Consider the following 20476-nt stretch of genomic DNA (forward strand, 5'->3'; position numbering starts at 1 on the left):
GTTTATAAAAGGTGTGTGCCATGTCAGGCCAGCTTTGGCTTTGGCTTTGGATGTGCTGTGTGAGGCCCCTTTTGGACCAATGGAGTCTGTGGATCTGAAGATCCTCTTCTACAAGACCACCCTGCTCGTGTCTTTGGCCTCGGCTCAGCGCGTTGGGGATCTCCACGCATTATCCATTCACCCCCACTTGTATGAAGTTCACCCTTGGCGACTCTAAGGTGACGTTGCGTCCTAATGCGGCCTTCGCCCCTAAGGTCATAACTATGTCCTACAGTCTCTAGATTTTCAGCTTTTTCCCTTTTCACCTCCTCCATTTGCTTCTGAGGAGCAGCGGAGGTTACATGCCCTGTGTCCGGTACGAGCTTGACCATGTAAAATGAGCGGACCAGGGGTGTCAGTTTATCTAATCTGGCTGGTGGTAGAGTGTTTTGTAAGCAGCGTCTCTCCCACTGGATTGTCGAGGCTATTTGTCTGACATATGACAGCAGAAGGCAGGAATTACCTAACGGTAATGTGCACACACCACCAGAGATCTTGCGGCTTCTTGGGCCTCGTTTAAAGAGAGGTAGGTGAGTTGGGCATCCCCACACACTGTTGTAAGGTTTTATCTCTTGGATGTCACTGTTCCCAGTGTAACCTGCTGGGTGCTTTCGACTGGGGCAGGAGAGGGTCATTAGGCAGCTAGCAAACACCCGGTACCGCAGGTTTTCCTGTCAGGTCGGAACTCTGGGTAGTCTGCTGTGGGTCATTTCATCTTGTGTCCCCCAGGGTTGTGTGTGATTTTATGTCTCCATTGCTGTGTTGTACCTCGTTTCCCTCCTTCAGGGAACAGTAGCTATAATCATAACTGTAGGTTCTCTGCATTAACCCCTACCTTCCCCTCCCCTCCCCTCCTCTCCCCTGCCCTCGTCTCCTCTCCCCTCCCTTCTCCTCCCCCCCCCTCCTCTCCTCTCCTCTCCCCTCCCCTCCCCTCCCCTCCCCTCCTCTCCTCTCCCCTCCCCTCCTCTCCTCTCCCCTCCCTTCTCCTCCCCTCCCCTCCCCTCCTCTCCCCTCCCTTCTCCTCCCCTCCCCTCCCCTCCTCTCCCCTCGTCTCCTCTCCCCTCCCTTCTCCTCCCTACCCCTCTTCCTCCCCACCCTTCCACCCTCCTCCCCTTCTTTCTTCTTCCCACTCATCCTCCCTTCTCCTCCCCTCCCCCTCCTCCCATCTCCCCCCCCCCCATCTCCTCTCCCCAGGATGATGCTGATGTGGAGTGGAAGTTTGCCCGTGCCAAGCTGTGGTTCTCCTACTTTGAGGAAGGTGGGACATTACCTGTCCCCTTTAACCTGGTTCCCAGTCCCAAGGCCATCATTGCCTTGGTCCTGGGGCTAAGAGACCTCATGCTGAAGGCTCTCAACAGACACAAGAGCTGTCACAATGAGGATACAGAGCTCAATAAGGTGAACCACACAATCGTGCACTTTCTCTCTCTCTCTCTCTCTCTCTCTCACACACACACACACACACACACACACACACACACACACACACACACACACACACACACACACACACACACACACACACACACACACACACACACACACACACACACACACACACACAAAGTAGGTAGTAGCGTACTGGTGGGAAATAGTCTGACCATTATTGATTTATGGTTTAGATGATCCCTTATAACCTTGTCCCTAGTCCCCTGTCCCTAGCCCCCTGTCCCTAGCCCCCTGTCCCTAGCCCCCTGTCCCTAGCCCCCTGTCTCTAGCCCCCTGTCCCTAGTCCCCTGTCCCTAGCCCCTGTCCCTAGCCCCTGTCCCTAGCCCCCTGTCCCTAGCCCCCTGTCCCTAGCCCCCTGTCCCTAGTCCCCTGTCCCTAGCCCCCTGTCCCTAGTCCCCTGTCCCTAGCCCCCTGTCCCTAGCCCCATGTCCCTAGTCCCCTGTCCCTAGTCCCCTGTCCCTAGTCCCCTGTCCCTAGCCCCCTGTCCCTAGCCCCCTGTCCCTAGCCCCCTGTCCCTAGCCCCCTGTCTCTAGTCCCCTGTCCCTAGCCCCTGTCCCTAGCCCCCTGTCCCTAGCCCCCTGTCCCTAGCCCCCTGTCCCTAGCCCCCTGTCCCTAGCCCCCTGTCCCTAGCCCCATGTCCCTAGTCCCCTGTCCCTAGCCCCCTGTCCCTAGCCCCCTGTCCCTAGCCCCCTGTCCCTAGTCCCCTGTCCCTTGCCCCCTGTCCCTAGCCCCCTGTCCCTAGCCCCCTGTCCCTAGCCCCCTGTCCCTAGTCCCCTGTCCCTAGCCCCCTGTCCCTTGCCCCCTGTCCCTAGCCCCCTGTCCCTAGCCCCCTGTCCCTAGCCCCCTGTCCCTAGCCCCCTGTCCCTAGCCCCCTGTCCCTAGTCCCCTGTCCCTAGCCCCCTGTCCCTAGCCCCCTGTCCCTAGTCCCCTGTCCCTAGTCCCCTGTCCCTTGCCCCCTGTCCCTAGCCCCCTGTCCCTAGTCCCCTGTCCCTAGCCCTCTCTCTGTCACGCTCTCTTGTTCTCTCTCGTAGAAATTGAGCCTGTGGATGAAGTTCTCTATATGGACACACTGTCAGAGTCATCCAGCCTACAGCGTACAGAGATGTACGCTGCTTACAAAACACTCTACCACGAGCCAGATTAGATAAACTGACACCCCTGGTCCGCTCATTTTACATGGTCAAGCTCGTACCGGACACAGGGCATGTAACCTCCGCTGCTCCTCAGAAGCAAATGGAGGAGGTGAAAAGGGAAAAATGATAGATGTGTGTCCTGGCTCTATACTGTGGTTTCCTAGACCCGTATTAGAAGTTGTACTGGACTAAATATAATTATCAATATTGGAAACTCTCTATATTTACTTTGTTGTGTACTGAGCCCTCTAGTGTCCCGTTGGAAAAGTGCAGCTTTACCTTGTTTTTATTTTGTGATAAATTGTTGAATTTACACTTTATTAATGAAGTATTGTTTGATTGTGTCTGAACCTCCAGTTGGATCATCATAAGAATTCAACTGCTGGAGGTCTGGCTTGTCCGAGTCGGCACCAGGTAAGTAGACCTATAGAGGTAGTATTTTCACGTCACAATGCTTAGTTCCATAGGTTTTCATCACCATAAGGCATAGCATACTTTACTCATTTTTATACAAGCTTATACAATCATCGTATTTTACTCTTTTTTGTCCCCTTCTACTTCACAGAAGATAATGAGACGCCTCATCAAGAGATATGTGATACAAGCACAGATCAATAAAGACAGTGACGAAGTGAATGAAGGTATGAGGGAGACCCCTCCTATTTGACTGTTTTGTGACCTACTGAACACCTTTCCTGGTCAGAGAGATTTTAAGGCAGTCTCACAAATAGTTAACACACACAGGGCTTTTTTTTGTTGCAAGGAGTCATGATCATGGAAATGGTCTGTTTTATAGAAGAAAAAGTAGTCATGAGTACAATAAACGCAGCATAGGGAAATACACATGTAATACTATGAACGCAGCATAGGGAAATAAACATGTAATACTATGAACGCAGCATAGGGAAATAAATAATACTATGAATAAAGGCAACAGGAATGAAATAGAGTAATTACAATAGCTAAAGTCGTGACAGTGATATATAGACTGATCTCTGATCTGCACCTGCAGGTGACAGTGATATATAGACTGATCTCTGATCTGCACTGGCAGGTGACAGTGATATATAGACTGATCTCTGATCTGCACTGGCAGGTGACAGTGATATATAGACTGATCTCTGATCTGCACCTGCAGGTGACAGTGATATATAGACTGATCTCTGATCTGCACTGGCAGGTGACAGTGATATATAGACTGATCTCTGATCTGCACTGGCAGGTGACAGTGATATATAGACTGATCTCTGATCTGCACCTGCAGGTGACAGTGATATATAGACTGATCTCTGATCTGCACTGGCAGGTGCCAGTGATATATAGACTGATCTCTGATCTGCACTGGCAGGTGACAGTGATATATAGACTGATCTCTGATCTGCACCTGCAGGTGACAGTGATAAAGCAGGTGAATCAAAACTAGGACTGAAGGCTATAACTGGTTCTCACAAACGAGCTAGGAAAAGGCTTAGTAGAGTCAAAATGAACAATACCTCACCAAGGCACAAACAGAATGAACTGAACTAAATAAGGAGCTGATGAGAACAGGTGAGTAACTAACACAGGTGAAATCAATGAACAGAAATGAAAGACAGGGCTACGTTCAAGAACACAACGAAACAGAACACAAGGTTGACTAAGAAAGTAAATACAGAACCTTACAATCAATCTACATACAATACGCTTGGCACACCTGTATTTGGGGAGTTTTTCCATTCTTCTCTGCAGATCCTCTCAAGCTATTTTCAGGTCTCTCCAGAGATGTTCGATCGGGTTCAAGTCCAGGCCTCTGGCTGGGCCACTCAAGGACATTCAGAGACTTGCCACTCCTGCATTGTCTTGGCTGTGTGCTTAGGGTTGTTGTCCTGTTGGAAGGTGAACCTTCGCCCCAGTCTGAGGTCCTGAGCGCTCTGGAGTAGGTTCTCATCAAGGATCTCTCTGTACTTTGCTCCGTTCATCTTTCCCTCGATCCTGACTAGTCTCCCAGTCCCTGCCGCTGAAAAACATCCCCACAGCATGATGGTGCCACCACCATGCTTCACTGTAGGGATGGTGCCAGGTTTCCTCTAGACGTGACGCTTGGCATTCAGGCCAAAGAGTTCAATCTTGGTTTCATCAGACCAGAGAATCTTATTTCTCATGGTCTGAAAGTCTTTTGGTGCCTTTTGGCAAACTCGAAGCGGGCTGTCATGTGCCTTTTACTGAGGAGTGGCTTTCGTCTGGCTACTTTACAGCAAAGGCCTGATTTGTGGAGTACTGTCCTTCTGGAAGGTTCTGCCATCTCTACAGAGGAACTCTGGAGCTCTGTCAGAGTGACCATCAGGTTCTAGGTCACCTCCCTGACGAAGGCCCTTCTCCCCTGATTGCTCAATTTGGCCGGGGGGCCAGCTCTAGGAAGAGTCTTGGTGGTTCCAAACTTCTTCCATTTAAGAATGATGGAGGCCAATGTGTTCTTGGGGACCTTCAATGCTGCAGAAATGTTTTGGTACCCTTCCCCAGATCTGTGCCTCGACACAATCCTGTCTCTGAACTCTACGGACAATTCCTTCAACCTCATGGCTTGGTTTTTGCTCTGATATGCATTGTCAACTGTGGGACCTTATATAGACAGGTGTGTACCTTCCAAATCATGTCCAATCAATTGAATTTACAGGTGGACTCCAATCAAGTTGTAGAAACATCTCAAGGATGATCAATGGAAACAGGATGCACCTGAGCTCAATGTTGAGTCTCATAGTAAAGGGTCTGAATTCTGTTTCAGTTGTTTTATATTTAATACATTTGCTAAAATTATTAAAAACCTGCTGTCACTTCGTCATTATGGGGTATTGTGATGTCATTATGGGGTATTGTGATGTCATTATGGGGTATTGTGATGTCATTATGGGGTATTGTGATGTCATTATGGGGTATTTTTTGTAGATTGCTGAGGATTTATTTTTTATTTAATCTGTTTTAGAATAAGGCTGTAACGTTACAAAATGTGGAAAAAGTCAAGGGGTCTGAACCCTTTCCCGAAGGCACTGTACATATGAAATGGGTAAAGCAGTATGTAAACATTATTGAAGTGACTAGTGTTCCATAATGATGGAAGAGCATGCATTGGGCCTGGCTAGCCAGTGCAGAACCAGCTAGATGTTCTTAGCCAATCAGAGGTTGCATGATCAGCTCATGCACAGAGGGTGGGGCGAGTGGGCACCTGCTGATTGGCTGAGGAGAGTAGGAGAGTCAAACATAAACAAATCGGCAAACAACACAGTGAATGAAATAGTCCTGTAGCATACTTAGCAGGGGGAATTGGCTACATATGGATGAAGTTGTTTTACCCTAATCTGTATGTAACCGATGTGAAATGGCTAGCTAGTTAGCGGTGGTGCGCGCTAAATAGCGTTTCAATCGGTGACGTCACTCGCTCTGAGACCTCGAAGTAGTGGTTCCCCTTGCTCTGCAAGGGCCGCCGCTTTTGTGGCGCGATGGGTAACGATGCTTCGAGGGTGGCTGTTGTCGATGTGTGCAGAGGGTCCCTGGGTCGAGCCCAGGTAGGGGCGAGGAGAGGGACGAAAGTTATACTGTTACATGTATACTGTGTATTAGGCTGCTTAAGCAATTAGGACTGAGGGGTTGTGGCCTGACAGAGGGCTGTTCTTAGGCACGATGCTGGATGTAGACAATCAGGATCCAAATGACCTGTTTTATAAAGCAACAGAGGGCCTAGATCTAGAATAGGTAGAAAGGCTGTTGAGTTCTCCCACATCGGATAAATCCATTCTATAAATTCATTCAATTCAAAAAATGTATGAATGCAGTCTGTACCCCTCATTTTTGACCTCTTCCCCCCCTCTCTGTCTCCCAGGAGAGCTGAAGGAGATTAAACATGACATCTCTAGTTTACGCTACGAACTCCTGGAGCAGAAGAACCACAATATGGAGGAGTTAACTGAGCTGATCCGGAGACTGGGAGAGAAGATACCTGCCGAGCAGCAGAGGCATCAGGGTCAGATATAGATCTAATAGGATCTATGATGAGTTACCTGATCAGGAGACTGGGAGACCTGCCAAACACCAGCCATATACGCTGAGCATATAAAACATTATACCTATTTCCATGACATAGACTGAGTCCAGGTGAAAGTTATGACCCCTTATTGATAAATCCACTTCAATCAGTGTAGATGAAGGCGTGGAGACCGGTTAAAAGAAGGATTTTTAAGCCTCGAGACAATTGAGCCGTGGATTGTGTATGTGTTCCATTCAGAGGGTGAAGGGGCAAGACAATAGATTTAAGTGCCTTTGAACAGGGTATGGTAGTAGGTGCCAGGTGCACCGGTTTGTGTCAAGAACTGCAACGCTGCTGGGTTTTTCACACTCAACAGTTTCCCATGTGTATCAAGAATGGTCAACCACCCAAAGGACATCCAGCCAACTTGACAACAGTACAAAACATTGGAGTCAACATGGACCAGCATTCCTGTGGAACGTTTTTGGCACCTTGTAGAGTCCATGACCCGACGAATTGAGGCTGTTCTGAGGGCAAAGAATTGGGGGGGGGGGGGGGGGGGGGGTTCAACTCAATATTAGGGAGGTGTTCTTAATGTTTGGTATACTCAGTGTATAAGAGATATACCCAATGTCCCAGTAGACTCCAGAAACAATATTATCACCACTGTTTATTCAATGCAATGGTCAAATGAATGAATTATTTTCGGTGAGTAATCCAGAAACTCATAATGGGAATTTCTGGATTGGCTCTTGGTGACACGTCCTGACAGGATTCTAAATGCAGATGCTCTGCCAGACTGTTTCAGTGATCCGTAATCTCCTGGGTTTGGTGACACGTCCTGATTCTAAATGCAGCTGTTCTGCCAGACTGTTTCAGTGATCCGTAATCTCCTGGGTTTGGTGACACGTCCTGATTCTAAATGCAGCTGTTCTGCCAGACTGTTTCAGTGATCCGTAATCTCCTGGGTTTGGAAAATGAACCTAAAGCACCACCCACATGGATTAATTTAAAACAATGTACAAATGTAGATATATATATATATATATATATATTCTTTCATCGATGACTTGATATCCAGAAACTGGCAAAGATTCTAACTAAAATACATGGGATTACTTTCTCACTGAATTCACAAAGGTATGTAAATGAACCGTGGAGAACCGTGAAAGTTAAAGGACCTGCCCTGGGTCAGAGGTGCCTTAACACATCTGTTCAGACAAAGGGATAAAGGGAGTCCTGTAGAACATGAAGAAACACCAGGAAAGTCAGCTATAATGACCATTAGGCTGGAGTGCGAACCTACGTAAGGGACCGGTGGGGTGTCATGCACTCAGAGGTTAGAAAGGTGATGAAGATGCAAGAGGTGTGATTCAGGAAGGGATGAGGTAGGGCCTTTCTCGGGTTGGGGCGGGACTTTTTAGGGGAGGACAAAGGAAGACAGTTAGAAACATACATCATGGTACATTTTGGAAGTCATTTTGGTAGTCATTTCGGTAGTCATTTTGCAGCCATAATATGGTAAGTATACTTGAAACTTGAAACTCGTATCTCATTATGGTAACTATTTTTAACACAGAGTGTTTCTTGGTAGTCTTAAACAAATCTACCCTTGCAACAAAAGTATACACTTCACACATGAGCATAAAAAATAAGACAACTGTACCATATTAATATAATGCCACCAGAGGGGATGTTTTACGTGCTCCTAACCAACTATGCTATTTGGTATGTTTTTCTGGCATCGTTTGTAACTTATTTTGTACATAAAGTTGCTGCTACCATCTCTTATGACCGAAAAGAGCTTCTGGACATCAGAACAGCCATTACTCACCTCGAACTTTAATGAGTCCGGCACGAAGGATATACTGCTTTGTCGAGAAAAGGCCCAAATCCCCGTCATCCGAAAGAAAAGACGTAAACCACCACTTCCCTCCACATTGTTGGCCAACGTGCAATCATTGGAAAACAAACTGGAAGATCTACGATTAGGACTATCCTACCAACGGGACATTAAAAATAGTATTATCTTATGTGTCACCGAGACGTGGCTGAGCGACGACACAGATAATATAGAGCTGGCTGGCTTCTCAGTGCATTGGCAGGACAGCTCAGCTACGTCTGGTAAGACGAGGAACGGGGTGTGTGTCTATTTGTCTGCTGGTGCGCAATGTCTAATATTAAAGAAGTCTTGAGTATTGCTCGCCTGAGGTAGAATACCCCATGATAAGCTGTAGACCACACTATCTACCAAGAGAGTTCACATCTATATTATGCGTAGCCATCTATTTACCAACTGTGGTAGTTAATTTCTGTATTACCAAATGAGGAGAGACAAACTTCACACACCAGTCAGAGTTATACTTAAACTACATCTTTAATAATAAGAGCTTTGCATTAGCAATGACTTTCAACGATTCCCTATTTCTAATGAACCGTTGAGAGTGACAACACAATGGCTACTGAGATCTTTTATAGCAAAGATCCACCCCCCTAACCACATAACAAACCACAGATATTAGGAACAGTTCACAAAGGAAGACTTTATAATGAGAAAGGAGTATCCCGTAGCCAGATAGCATTTGCTATAAATTATAGTTCAGTTTGGTCCCTAAAACGAGGTTCTAATCTCGTTCCTGGTACTTCATAGCACAAAACCACCAACTCATCCAATGGCATAACTCAATTGTCAACTCTAGATACCCCCATCTCAAGTAAAACCCCTTCTTGACTGCACTTCTGGACAAGCTCACTGAGGGGAGTGAGTCCCAGGATAAGTGCAACATCAGAGGGAACAAACAATGGTTCCAGACACTGCCATACACCTCCCCCAAATGCCAAAGGAGGGAGTGACTTGCGCACAGACATTGTGGAGACAAGTAATTTGTTCCCCCTTAATCACGCCATCCCTTCACATGGTTTTCAGAATAGGTAAAGACACATTCACATATGAAAACCATGTTCCATCCTGTCCTCTTCCCTGTCTGATATTCTGCACCAGAGACATGTAAAAGACAAGCCTGACCTCTCCCCTCTCTGGGCCCCAAGTGACTGAGCCCCAGCTGAAGGAAGAAGTACAACTGCCAACTCCAAAGTCCAAAGGGATACATTCTAATAACAAGTATATCACATAAGCATATTATGCAGATAAGACATCTTAATTATCTATGTTACCCAACTAATTCTGATTCATCCACCACACAACACAAACCGATGCTGGCACTAAGACTGCACTCAACCAGCTGTATATGGCCATAAGCAAACAAGAAAATGCTCATCCAGAGGCGGCGCTCCTAGTGGCCGGGGGCTTTAATGCAGGGAAACTTAAATCTGTTTTACTTAATTTCTATCAGCATGTTAAATGTGCAACCAGAGGGGGAAAAAAACTCTACACCACCTTTACTCCACACATAGAGAGACATACAAAGCTCTCCCTCCATTTGGCATATCTGACCATAATTCTATCATCCTGATTCCTGCTTTCAAGCAAAAACTAAAGCAGGAAGTACCAGATAGTGGTCAGATGACGCGTTGCTAGCTGTTTTGCTAGCACAGACTGGAATATGTTCCGGGATTCATCCAATGGCATTGAGGAATATACCACCTCAGTCATTGGCTTCATCAATAAGTGCATCGACGACGTTGTCCCCACAGTGACCGTACGTACATTTCCCAACCAGAAGCCATGGATTACAGGCAACATCCTCACCGAGTTAAAGCTGCCGCTTTCAAGGAGCGGGACACTAATCCGGTCGCTTATAAGAAATCTCGCTATGTCCTCAGACGAACCATCAAACAAGCAAAGCATCAATACATGACTAAGATTGAAACCTACTAAACAGGCTCTTAAAAAATATTACGGACTACAGCCGTGAGCTGCCCAGTGACGCAAGCCTACCAGATGAGCTAAACGCATTTTATGCCCGCTTCGAGGCAAGCAACACTACAGCATGCATGGGAGAACCAGCTGTTCCGGATGACTTAGTGATCATGCTCTCGGTAGCCGCTGCGAGCAAGACCTTTAAACAGGTCAACATTCACAAAGCTGCGGGGCCAGACGGATTACCAGGACGTGTGCTCAAAGCACGGATCAACTGGCATGTGTCTTCAATGACATCTTCAACCTCTCCCTGACCGAGTCTGTAATACCTGTAATACCTACATGTTTGAAACAGACCACTATAGTTCCTGTGCTCAAGAAAGCGAACGTAACCTGCCTAAATTATTACCGCCCCGTAGCACTCACATCGGTAGCCATGAAGTGCTTTGAAAGGCTGGTCATGGCTCACACCAACGTCATCATGCCGGAAACCCTAGACTCACTCCAATTCGCATACCGCCCCAACAGATCCACAGATGACGCAATCTCAATCGCACTCCACACTGCTCTTTCCCACCCAGACAAAAGGAACACCTATGTGAGAATGCTGTTCATTGACTACAGCTCAGTGTTTAACACTATAGTGGCCAAAAAGCTAATCACTAAGCTAAGGACTCTGGGACTAAACACCTCCCTCTGCAACTGGATCCTGGACTTCCTGACGAGCCGCACCCAGGTGGTAATGGTAGGCAACAACACATTTGCCACGCTGCTTAGTCCCCTCCTGTACTCCCTGTTCACCTACAACTGCGTAGCCAAGCACGACTCCAACACCATCATTACGTTTGCTGATGACACAGCAGTGGTAGGCCTGATCACCGACAACGCTGAGACAGTCTATAGGGAGGAGGTCAGAGACCTGGCAGTGTGGTGCCAGGACAACAACCTCTCCCTCAATGTGAGCAAGACAAAGGAGATCATCGTGGACTATAGGAAAAGGAGGGCTGATCAGGCCCCCATTGACGGGACTGAATTGAAGCGGGTTGAGAGTTTCAAGTTCCTTGGTGTCCACATCACCAACAAACTATCATGGTCCAAACACACCAATACAGTTGTGAAGAGGGCACGACAACACCTTTCCCACTCAGGAGACTGAAAAGATTTGGCATGGGTCCCCAGATCCTCAAACAGTTCTACAGCTGAACCATCGAGAGCATGATGATGCAACCGGTGCTGACCGGTTGCATCATCGCCTGGTATGGCAACTGCTCAGTATCTGACCGTAAGGCGCTACAGAGGGTAGTGCGTACAGCCCAGTACATCACTGATCACTGGGGCCAAGCTTCCTGACATCCAGGACCTATATACTAGGCGATGTCCGAGGAAGACCCCAAAAATGGTCAAAGACTCCAGTCATCCAAGTCGTAGACTGTTCTCTTATCTACCGAACGGGAAGCGGTACCGGAGCGCCAAGTCTAGGTCCAAAAGGCTCTTTAACAGTTTCTACCCCCAAGCCATAAGACTGCTGAACAATTAATCAAATGGCCACCCGGACTATTTACATTGACACTGCTGCTGCTCACTGTTTATCTTCTAGTTCCTCCCAAACCCGGATCCGGGAGCACCCCCATCAGTAAAAAAGCTGACTAGCATAGCCTAGCATAGCGTCACAAGTAAATACTAGCATCTAAATATCATTAAATCACAAGTCCAAGACACCAGATGAAAGATACACATCTTGTGAATCCAGCCATCATTTCTGATGTTTAAAATGTTTTACAGGGAAGACACAATATGTAAATCTATTAGCTAACCACGTTAGCAAAAGACACAACTTTTTTTTCCCACCATTTTTTTCCTGCATAGGTAGCTATCACAATTTCGACCAAATAAAGATATAAATAGTCACTAACCAAGAAACAACTTCATCAGATGACAGTCTGATAACATATTTATTGTATAGCATATGTTTTGTTAGAAAAATGTGCATATTTCAGGTATAAATCATAGTTTACCATTGTAGCCACCATCACAACTCTCACCAAAGCAACTAGAATAACTACAGAGACCATCGTGTATTACCTAATTACTCATCATAAAACATTTCTTAAAAATACACAGCGTACAGCAAATGAAAGACACAGATCTTGTGAATCCAGCCAATATTTCAGATTTTCTAAGTGTTTTACAGCGAAAACACAATATAGCATTATATTAGCTTACCACAATAGCCAGAAACACAACACCATTTACCAGCAGCAAAGGTTAGCGATCGTAACAAACAGGCAAAAGATATATAATTTTTGACTAACCTTGATATTCTTCATCAGATGACAGTCCTGTAACATCATATTACACAATGCATATAGGGTTTGTTCGAAAATGTGCATATTTAGCGGCACAAATCGTGGTTATACAATGTGATTAGTGGCCAAAACTTCAAGCAATCTGTCCGGCGCCATCTTGGAGAGGCACCTATTCTAATCAATAAGTAATCATAAACTTGACTAAAAAAATACAGGTTGGACAGCAAATGAAAGATACATTAGTTCTTATTAATGCAACCGCTGTGTTAGATTTTTAAAATTAACGTTACTGCGCAATACAGCGTGCGCTAAAGCGAGACCGCACCGAAATTCATTGCGGAATTATTATTTGACATTTGTCAACATAAATACGAATTAACAGCATAAAGACTGCTTACTATTAGCTGAGCTTCCATCAGAATCTTGGGCAAGGTGTCCTTTCTCCAGAACAATCGTCTTTTGGTTGAAAGATGTCCTCTTCTCCTGTAGAAATAGCAGCTAACGAGTTAGCCACCCACTGGAGAGGTGTCCAACTCGTGAAAGCGCGTCACAAAGAAATCCCAGAAAATCGCAATAAACTGATATAAACTGCTATAAGTCGGTTTAAATTAACTACCTTATGATGTCTTTAACACCTATAACGAATAAAAACATGACCGGAGATATAGAACTGCTAAAACGAAAGCTTTTGCAGGACGCCATTGTGATGTCCCTCTTGCGCCAGGCGCCCCGTTGAAAAGAACGGTACTTCCGTTCCATGAGCATTTATAGTGGCCCAGATGGTGCAATCCACTCCATTCAAATTCTCACCGCTTACTGACATCTAGAGGAAGGCGTATGCAGTGCATGTAGCCCCATAGCTTACATGGGGACTTATAAACTGACCTCAGAACAGGGACCTCGATTTCAGAAATCTCACTTCCTGACAGGAAATGTGCTGCAGAATGAGTTCTGTTTCACTCAGAGAAATAATTCAAACGGTTTTAGAAACTAGAGAGTGTTTTCTATCCAATAGTAATAATAATATGCATATTGTACGAGCAAGAATTGAGTACGAGGCAGTTTAATTTGGGAACGAAATTATTACAAAGTGCAAATAGCACCCCCTATTGACAAATTAATATCTATGAATAGTCACTTTACAAATGACCTCGACTAACCTGTACCCCCACACATTGACTCGGTACCGGTACCCCTTGTATATTCCCTCATTATTGTTATGTAATTTTCTAGTGTTTTATTGTTACTTTAGTTTATTTAGTAAATATTTTCTTAACTCTATTTCTTGAACTGCATTGTTGGTTATTAAGGGCTTGTAAGTAAGCATTGCACTGTAAGGTCTACACCTGTTCTGTTCGGCGCATGTTACAAATAAAGTTTGATTTGATTTGAAATGTATAGCCAGTGTCACGATCGTCATAATGATTGGACCAAGATGCAGCGTGGTATGTTTCCATCCCTTTTATTAGGAAGAGAGAACTCAAAGAACAAAAACAATAAAGCGAACAAACGAAACGTGAAGCTCAGCGTAGTGCTCACAGGCAACTATACCTAGGCAAGATCCCACAAAGCACAATGGGGAAATGGCTACCTAAATATGATCCCCAATCAGAGACAACGATAAACAGCTGCCTCTGATTGGGAACCATATCAGGCCAACATAGACATATACTTCCCCTAGATAACCCACCCTAAATCACACCCTGACCTAACCAACATAGAGAATAAACAGCTCTCTATGGTCAGGGTGTGACAGCCAGTTATAATTGTAATGGCTTAGCAGATAATAAGAAAAGACAATCAGTATTTACCTTTCCTAAACGAGAAGGAAAATAATATCTATTATTCACAGGAAACTCATTCAACTATAGATGTTCAGTAGAACCACATAGGGAAATGTTCAGTACCACCACATAGGGAAATGTTCAGTAGAGCCACATAGGGAAATGTTCAGTAGAGCCACATAGGGAAATGTTCAGCACCACCACATAGGGAAATGTTCAGCACCACCACATAGGGAAATGTTCAGTACCACCACATAGGGAAATGTTCAGTAGAGCCACATAGGGAAATGTTCAGTACCACCACATAGGGAAATGTTCAGTACCACCACATAGGGAAATGTTCAGTAGAGCCACATAGGGAAATGTTCAGTACCACCACATAGGGAAATGTTCAGTAGAGCCACATAGGGAAATGTTCAGTACCACCACATAGGGAAATGTTCAGTAGAGCCACATAGGGAAATGTTCAGTACCACCACATAGGGATATGTTCAGTACCACCACATAGGGAAATGTTCAGTAGAGCCACATAGGGAAATGTTCAGTACCACCACATAGGGAAATGTTCAGCACCACCACATAGGGAAATGTTCAGCACCACCACATAGGGAAATGTTCAGCACCACCACATAGGGATATGTTCAGTACCACCACATAGGGAAATGTTCAGTAGAGCCACATAGGGAAATGTTCAGTACCACCACATAGGGAAATGTTCAGCACCACCACATAGGGAAATGTTCAGCACCACCACATAGGGAAATGTTCAGCACCACCACATAGGGAAATGTTCAGCACCACCACATAGGGAAATGTTCAGTAGAGCCACATAGGGAAATGTTCAGTACCACCACATAGGGAAATGTTCAGTAGAGCCACATAGGGAAATGTTCAGTACCACCACATAGGGATATGTTCAGTACCACCACATAGGGAAATGTTCAGTAGAGCCACATAGGGAAATGTTCAGTACCACCACATAGGGATATGTTCAGTACCACCACATAGGGAAATGTTCAGTACAACCACATAGGGAAATGTTCAGTAGAACCACATAGGGAAATGTTCAGTAGAGCCACATAGGGAAATGTTCAGTACCACCACATAGGGAAATGTTCAGTACCACCACATAGGGAAATGTTCAGTAGAGCCACATAGGGAAATGTTCAGTACCACCACATAGGGAAATGTTCAGTAGAACCACATAGGAAAATGTTCAGTACCACCACATAGGGAAATGTTCAGTACCACCACATAGGGAAATGTTCAGTACCACCACATAGGGAAATGTTCAGTAGAGCCACATAGGGAAATGTTCAGTAGAACCACATAGGGAAATGTTCAGTACCACCACATAGGGAAATGTTCAGTACCACCACATAGGGAAATGTTCAGTAGAACCACATAGGGAAATGTTCAGTAGAGCCACATAGGGAAATGTTCAGTACAACCACATAGGGAAATGTTCAGTACCACCACATAGGGAAATGTTCAGTACCACCGCATAGGGAAATGTTCAGTAGAGCCACATAGGGAAATGTTCAGCACCACCACATAGGGAAATGTTCAGTACCACCACATAGGGAAATGTTCAGCACCACCACATAGGGAAATGTTCAGTACCACCACATAGGGAAATGTTCAGTACCACCACATAGGGAAATGTTCAGTACAACCACATAGGGAAATGTTCAGTACCACCACATAGGGAAATGTTCAGTAGAGCCACATAGGGAAATGTTCAGTAGAACCACATAGGGAAATGTTCAGTACCACCACATAGGGAAATGTTCAGTACCACCACATAGGGAAATGTTCAGCACCACCACATAGGGAAATGTTCAGTACCACCACATAGGGAAATGTTCAGTAGAACCACATAGGGAAATGTTCAGTACCACCACATAGGGAAATGTTCAGCACCACCACATAGGGAAATGTTCAGCACCACCACATAGGGAAATGTTCAGTACCACCACATAGGGAAATGTTCAGTACCACCACATAGGGAAATGTTCAGTACCACCACATAGGGAAATGTTCAGCACCACCACATAGGGAAATGTTCAGCACCACCACATAGGGAAATGTTCAGTAGAGCCACATAGGGAAATGTTCAGTAGAGCCACATAGGGAAATGTTCAGCACCACCACATAGGGAAATGGTCAGTACCACCACATAGGGAAATGTTCAGTACAATCATGATCCACACTTCTTCAAAAAAAATTATAACCATCTATTGAGATCAACAAAAGTATCCTATTATTATGGTGGGAGATTATAACACAGTTATAAATACCTCAATGGACCGTAAAGGAAATCGCACTACAAACTATCACCCTAGTAAGGAGCTAACATAACACCTAACATAAGGAGATCACAACTATCCTGGACACGTTAGAATTAGTGGATATATGGAGGCTTAAAAACCGAGTGGGATAGAAAGTACATGGAGGAGAAACGTCGTTTCTTGTGTCTCACCGGCGCCAAAGGTTTAAAAAGTGTTGATAGGAGACAAAATGTGATCGGACCATCAAATATTTGGCATATTGATTACTAATTGTCCTCCACATAACTTTTACAGAATTTCAACATGGAGGGGAAATTGGAAATTAAATCAAAGCTTACTGGATGACAATTTGTTCTTCATTAACTAACTGACTTTTTCACAAAGTATTCACACATTGTTGCTACAAAGTGGGAATAAAATTGATTAATAAAATTGATTAAATTGTACATTTTTTGTCAACGATCTACACAAAATACTGTGTCAAAGTGGAACATTGGTAAAAAATAAATAATAATAAATACAAAATATCTTGATTTGATACCGTCGGAAGTTTACATACACCTTAGCCAAATACATTTAAACTCAGTTTTTCACAATTCCTTACATTTAATCCTAGTAAAAATTCCCTGATTTAGGTCAGTTAGGATCACCACTTTATTTAAAAAATGTGAAAATGATTTAAGTCAAAACTCTAACTAGGCCACTCGGGAACATTTGTCATCTTGGTAATGCAACTCCAGTGTAGATTTGTGTTTTAGGTTATTGTCTTGGTGGAAGGTGAATTCATCTACCAGTGTCTGGTGGAAAGCAGACTAAACCAGGTTTTCCTCTTTATATTTTGCCTGTGCTTAGCTCCATTAGGTTTACTATTTATCCTGAGAAACTCCCCAGTCCTTAACGATTACAAGCATACCCATAACATGATGCAGCCACCACAAACAGGCAAAATATCAGTGCAGTCGCAATTCAACGGCTCAGACACAAGACGTATGTGGCAGGTTCTACAGACAATCACAGACTACAAAGGGAAAACCAGCTATGTCGCGGACACCGACGTCTTGCAGCCAGATAAGTTAAACACCTTCTTCGCCCGCTTTGAGGATAACACAGTACCACCGACGCGGCCCGCTACCAAGGACTGTGGGCTCTTCTTCTCCGTGGCCGATGTGAGTAAGACATTTAAGCGTGTTAACCCTTGCAAGGCTGCCGGCCCAGATGGCATCCCTAGCCTAAGCCTCAGAGCATGATCCGACCAGCTGGCTGGAGTGTTTACGGACATATTCAATCTCTCCCTATCCCAGTCTGCTGTTCCCACATGCTTCAAGATGTCCACCATTGTTTCTGTACCCAAGAAAGCTAAGGTAAACAAACTAAATGACTATCGCCCCGTAGCACTCACTTCTGTCATCATGAAGTGCTTTGAGAGGCTAGTCAAGAATCATATCACCTCTACCTTACCTGACACTGACACTTATCTGAACCCTGGGTCTGATCCCTGCCCTGTGCAACTGGGTCCTGGACTTCCTGACAGGCCACCCCCCAGGTGGCGAAGGTAAGAAACAACACCTCTACTTAGCTGATCCCCAACACTGGGGCCCCACAAAGGTGCGTGCTCAGCCCCTTCCTGTACTCCCTGTTCACCCATGACTGCGTGGCCATACACGCCTCCGACTCAATCATCAAGTTTACAGACGACACAGCAGTAGTAGGCCTGATTACCAACACTGATGAGACAGGTTCCAGGGAGGAGGTGAAGCCCTTGGGAGAGTGGTGCCAGGAAAATAACCTCTAACTCAACATAAACAAAACAAAGGAGCTGATCTTGGATAGCAGAGGGAGCATGCTCCTATCCACATCAATGGGACCGCAGTGGAGAAAGTGGAAAGCTTCAAGTTCTTCGGCGTACACATCACTGACTATCTGAAATGGTCCACCCACACAGACAGTGTGGTGAAGAAGGTGCAACAGCGCCTCTTCAATCTCAGTAGGCTGAAGAAATTTGCTTTGGCCACTCAAACCCTCACAAACATTTACAGATGTACAATTGAGAGCATCCTGCCAGGCTGTATCACCACCTGTTATGGCAATTGAACCGCACGCAACCGCAGGGCTCTCCAGAGGGTGGTGTGGTCTGCCCAATGTATCACCAAGGGCAAACTACCTGCCCTCCAGGACACCCACAGCACCTGATGTCACAGGAAGGCCAAAAAGATCATCACGGACATCAACCACCCAAGCCACGGCCTGTTCACCCTGCTATCATCCAGAAGGCGAGGTCAGTACAGGTGCATCAAAGCTGGGATCGAGAGACTGAAAAACAGCTTCTATCTCAAGGTCATCAGACTGTTAAATAGCTATCACTAGCTGGCTTCCACCCGGTTACGTAACCCTGCACCTTAGAGGCTGCTGCCCTATACACATAGACATGGAATCACTAGTCACTTTAATAATGTTTACATACTGCTTTACTCATTTCATATGTATATACTGTATTATATTGTACTGTATTTTAGTCAATGCCACTCAGACGTTGCTCAATCTAATATTTATATCTTTCTTAATTCCATTCTTTTACTTTTAGATTTGTGTGTATTGTTGTGAATTGTTAGATACTACTGCACTGTTGGAGCTAGGAACACAAGCATTTAGTTAGATACTACTGCACTGTTGGAGCTAGAAACACAAGCATTTAGTTAGATACTACTGCACTGTTGGAGCTAAGAACACAAGCATTTAGTTAGATATTACTGCACTGTTGGAGCCAGGAACACAAGCATTTAGTTAGATACTACTGCACTGTTGGAGCTAGGAACACAAGCATTTAGTTAGATCCTACTGTACTGTTGGACCAAGGAACACAAGCATTTAGTTAGATATTACTGCACTGTTGGAGCTAAGAACACAAGCATTTAGTTAGATATTACTGCACTGTTGGAGCCAGGAACACAAGCATTTAGTTAGATACTACTGCACTGTTGGAGCTAGGAACACAAGCATTTAGTTAGATCCTACTGCACTGTTGGAGCTAGAAACACAAGCATTTAGTTAGATATTACTGCACTGTTGGAGCTAAGAACACAAGCATTTAGTTAGATATTACTGCACTGTTGGAGCTAAGAACACAAGCATTTAGTTAGATACTACTGCACTGTTGGAGCTAGGAACACAAGCATTTAGTTAGATACTACTGCACTGTTGGAGCTAGGAACACAAGCATTTAGTTAGATACTACTGCACTGTTGGAGCTAGGAACACAAGCATTTAGTTAGATACTACTGCACTGTTGGAGCTAGGAACACAAGCATTTAGTTAGATACTACTGCACTGTTGGAGCTAGGAACACAAGCATTTTGCCACACCTGCCGTAACATCTGCTAAATATGTGTATGTTACAAATATGATTTGATTTAAACACTATTATTGCACACAGAGGGAGTCCATGCAACTTATAATGTGACTTGTTAAGCCAATGTTTACTCCTGAACTTATTTATGTTTGCCTTCAGTTAAGGGGAGGACTTATTGATTCAAGACAGACATAAAAACCAAAAAAATTATACGTTGTGTGTAGGCCAGTGAAAAAACAACAACAAAAAAGTCATCCATTTTAAATTCAGGCTTTAACACAACAGGCTGTAACACAAGGTGCGTGAATACT

General features: G+C 44.9%; 1 protein-coding gene across 1 annotated transcript in view; it reads left to right on the forward strand.

Moving 5' to 3' along the window:
* The window catches only part of trpc6b (transient receptor potential cation channel, subfamily C, member 6b), a 60271-nt gene extending 53645 nt beyond the window's left edge, over positions 1-6626 (forward strand). The window contains exons 8-11 of the mRNA XM_038962130.1: positions 1234-1452; positions 2979-3035; positions 3187-3262; positions 6475-6626. Coding sequence (XP_038818058.1) covers positions 1234-1452; positions 2979-3035; positions 3187-3262; positions 6475-6626 — 504 coding nt within the window. The remainder of the gene's footprint in view (positions 1-1233; positions 1453-2978; positions 3036-3186; positions 3263-6474) is intronic.
* The last annotated feature ends 13850 nt before the right edge of the window (positions 6627-20476 follow it).

Source organism: Salvelinus namaycush, chromosome 23, assembly GCF_016432855.1.
Source record: "Salvelinus namaycush isolate Seneca chromosome 23, SaNama_1.0, whole genome shotgun sequence".
NCBI classification, from domain to species: Eukaryota; Metazoa; Chordata; class Actinopteri; order Salmoniformes; family Salmonidae; genus Salvelinus; species Salvelinus namaycush.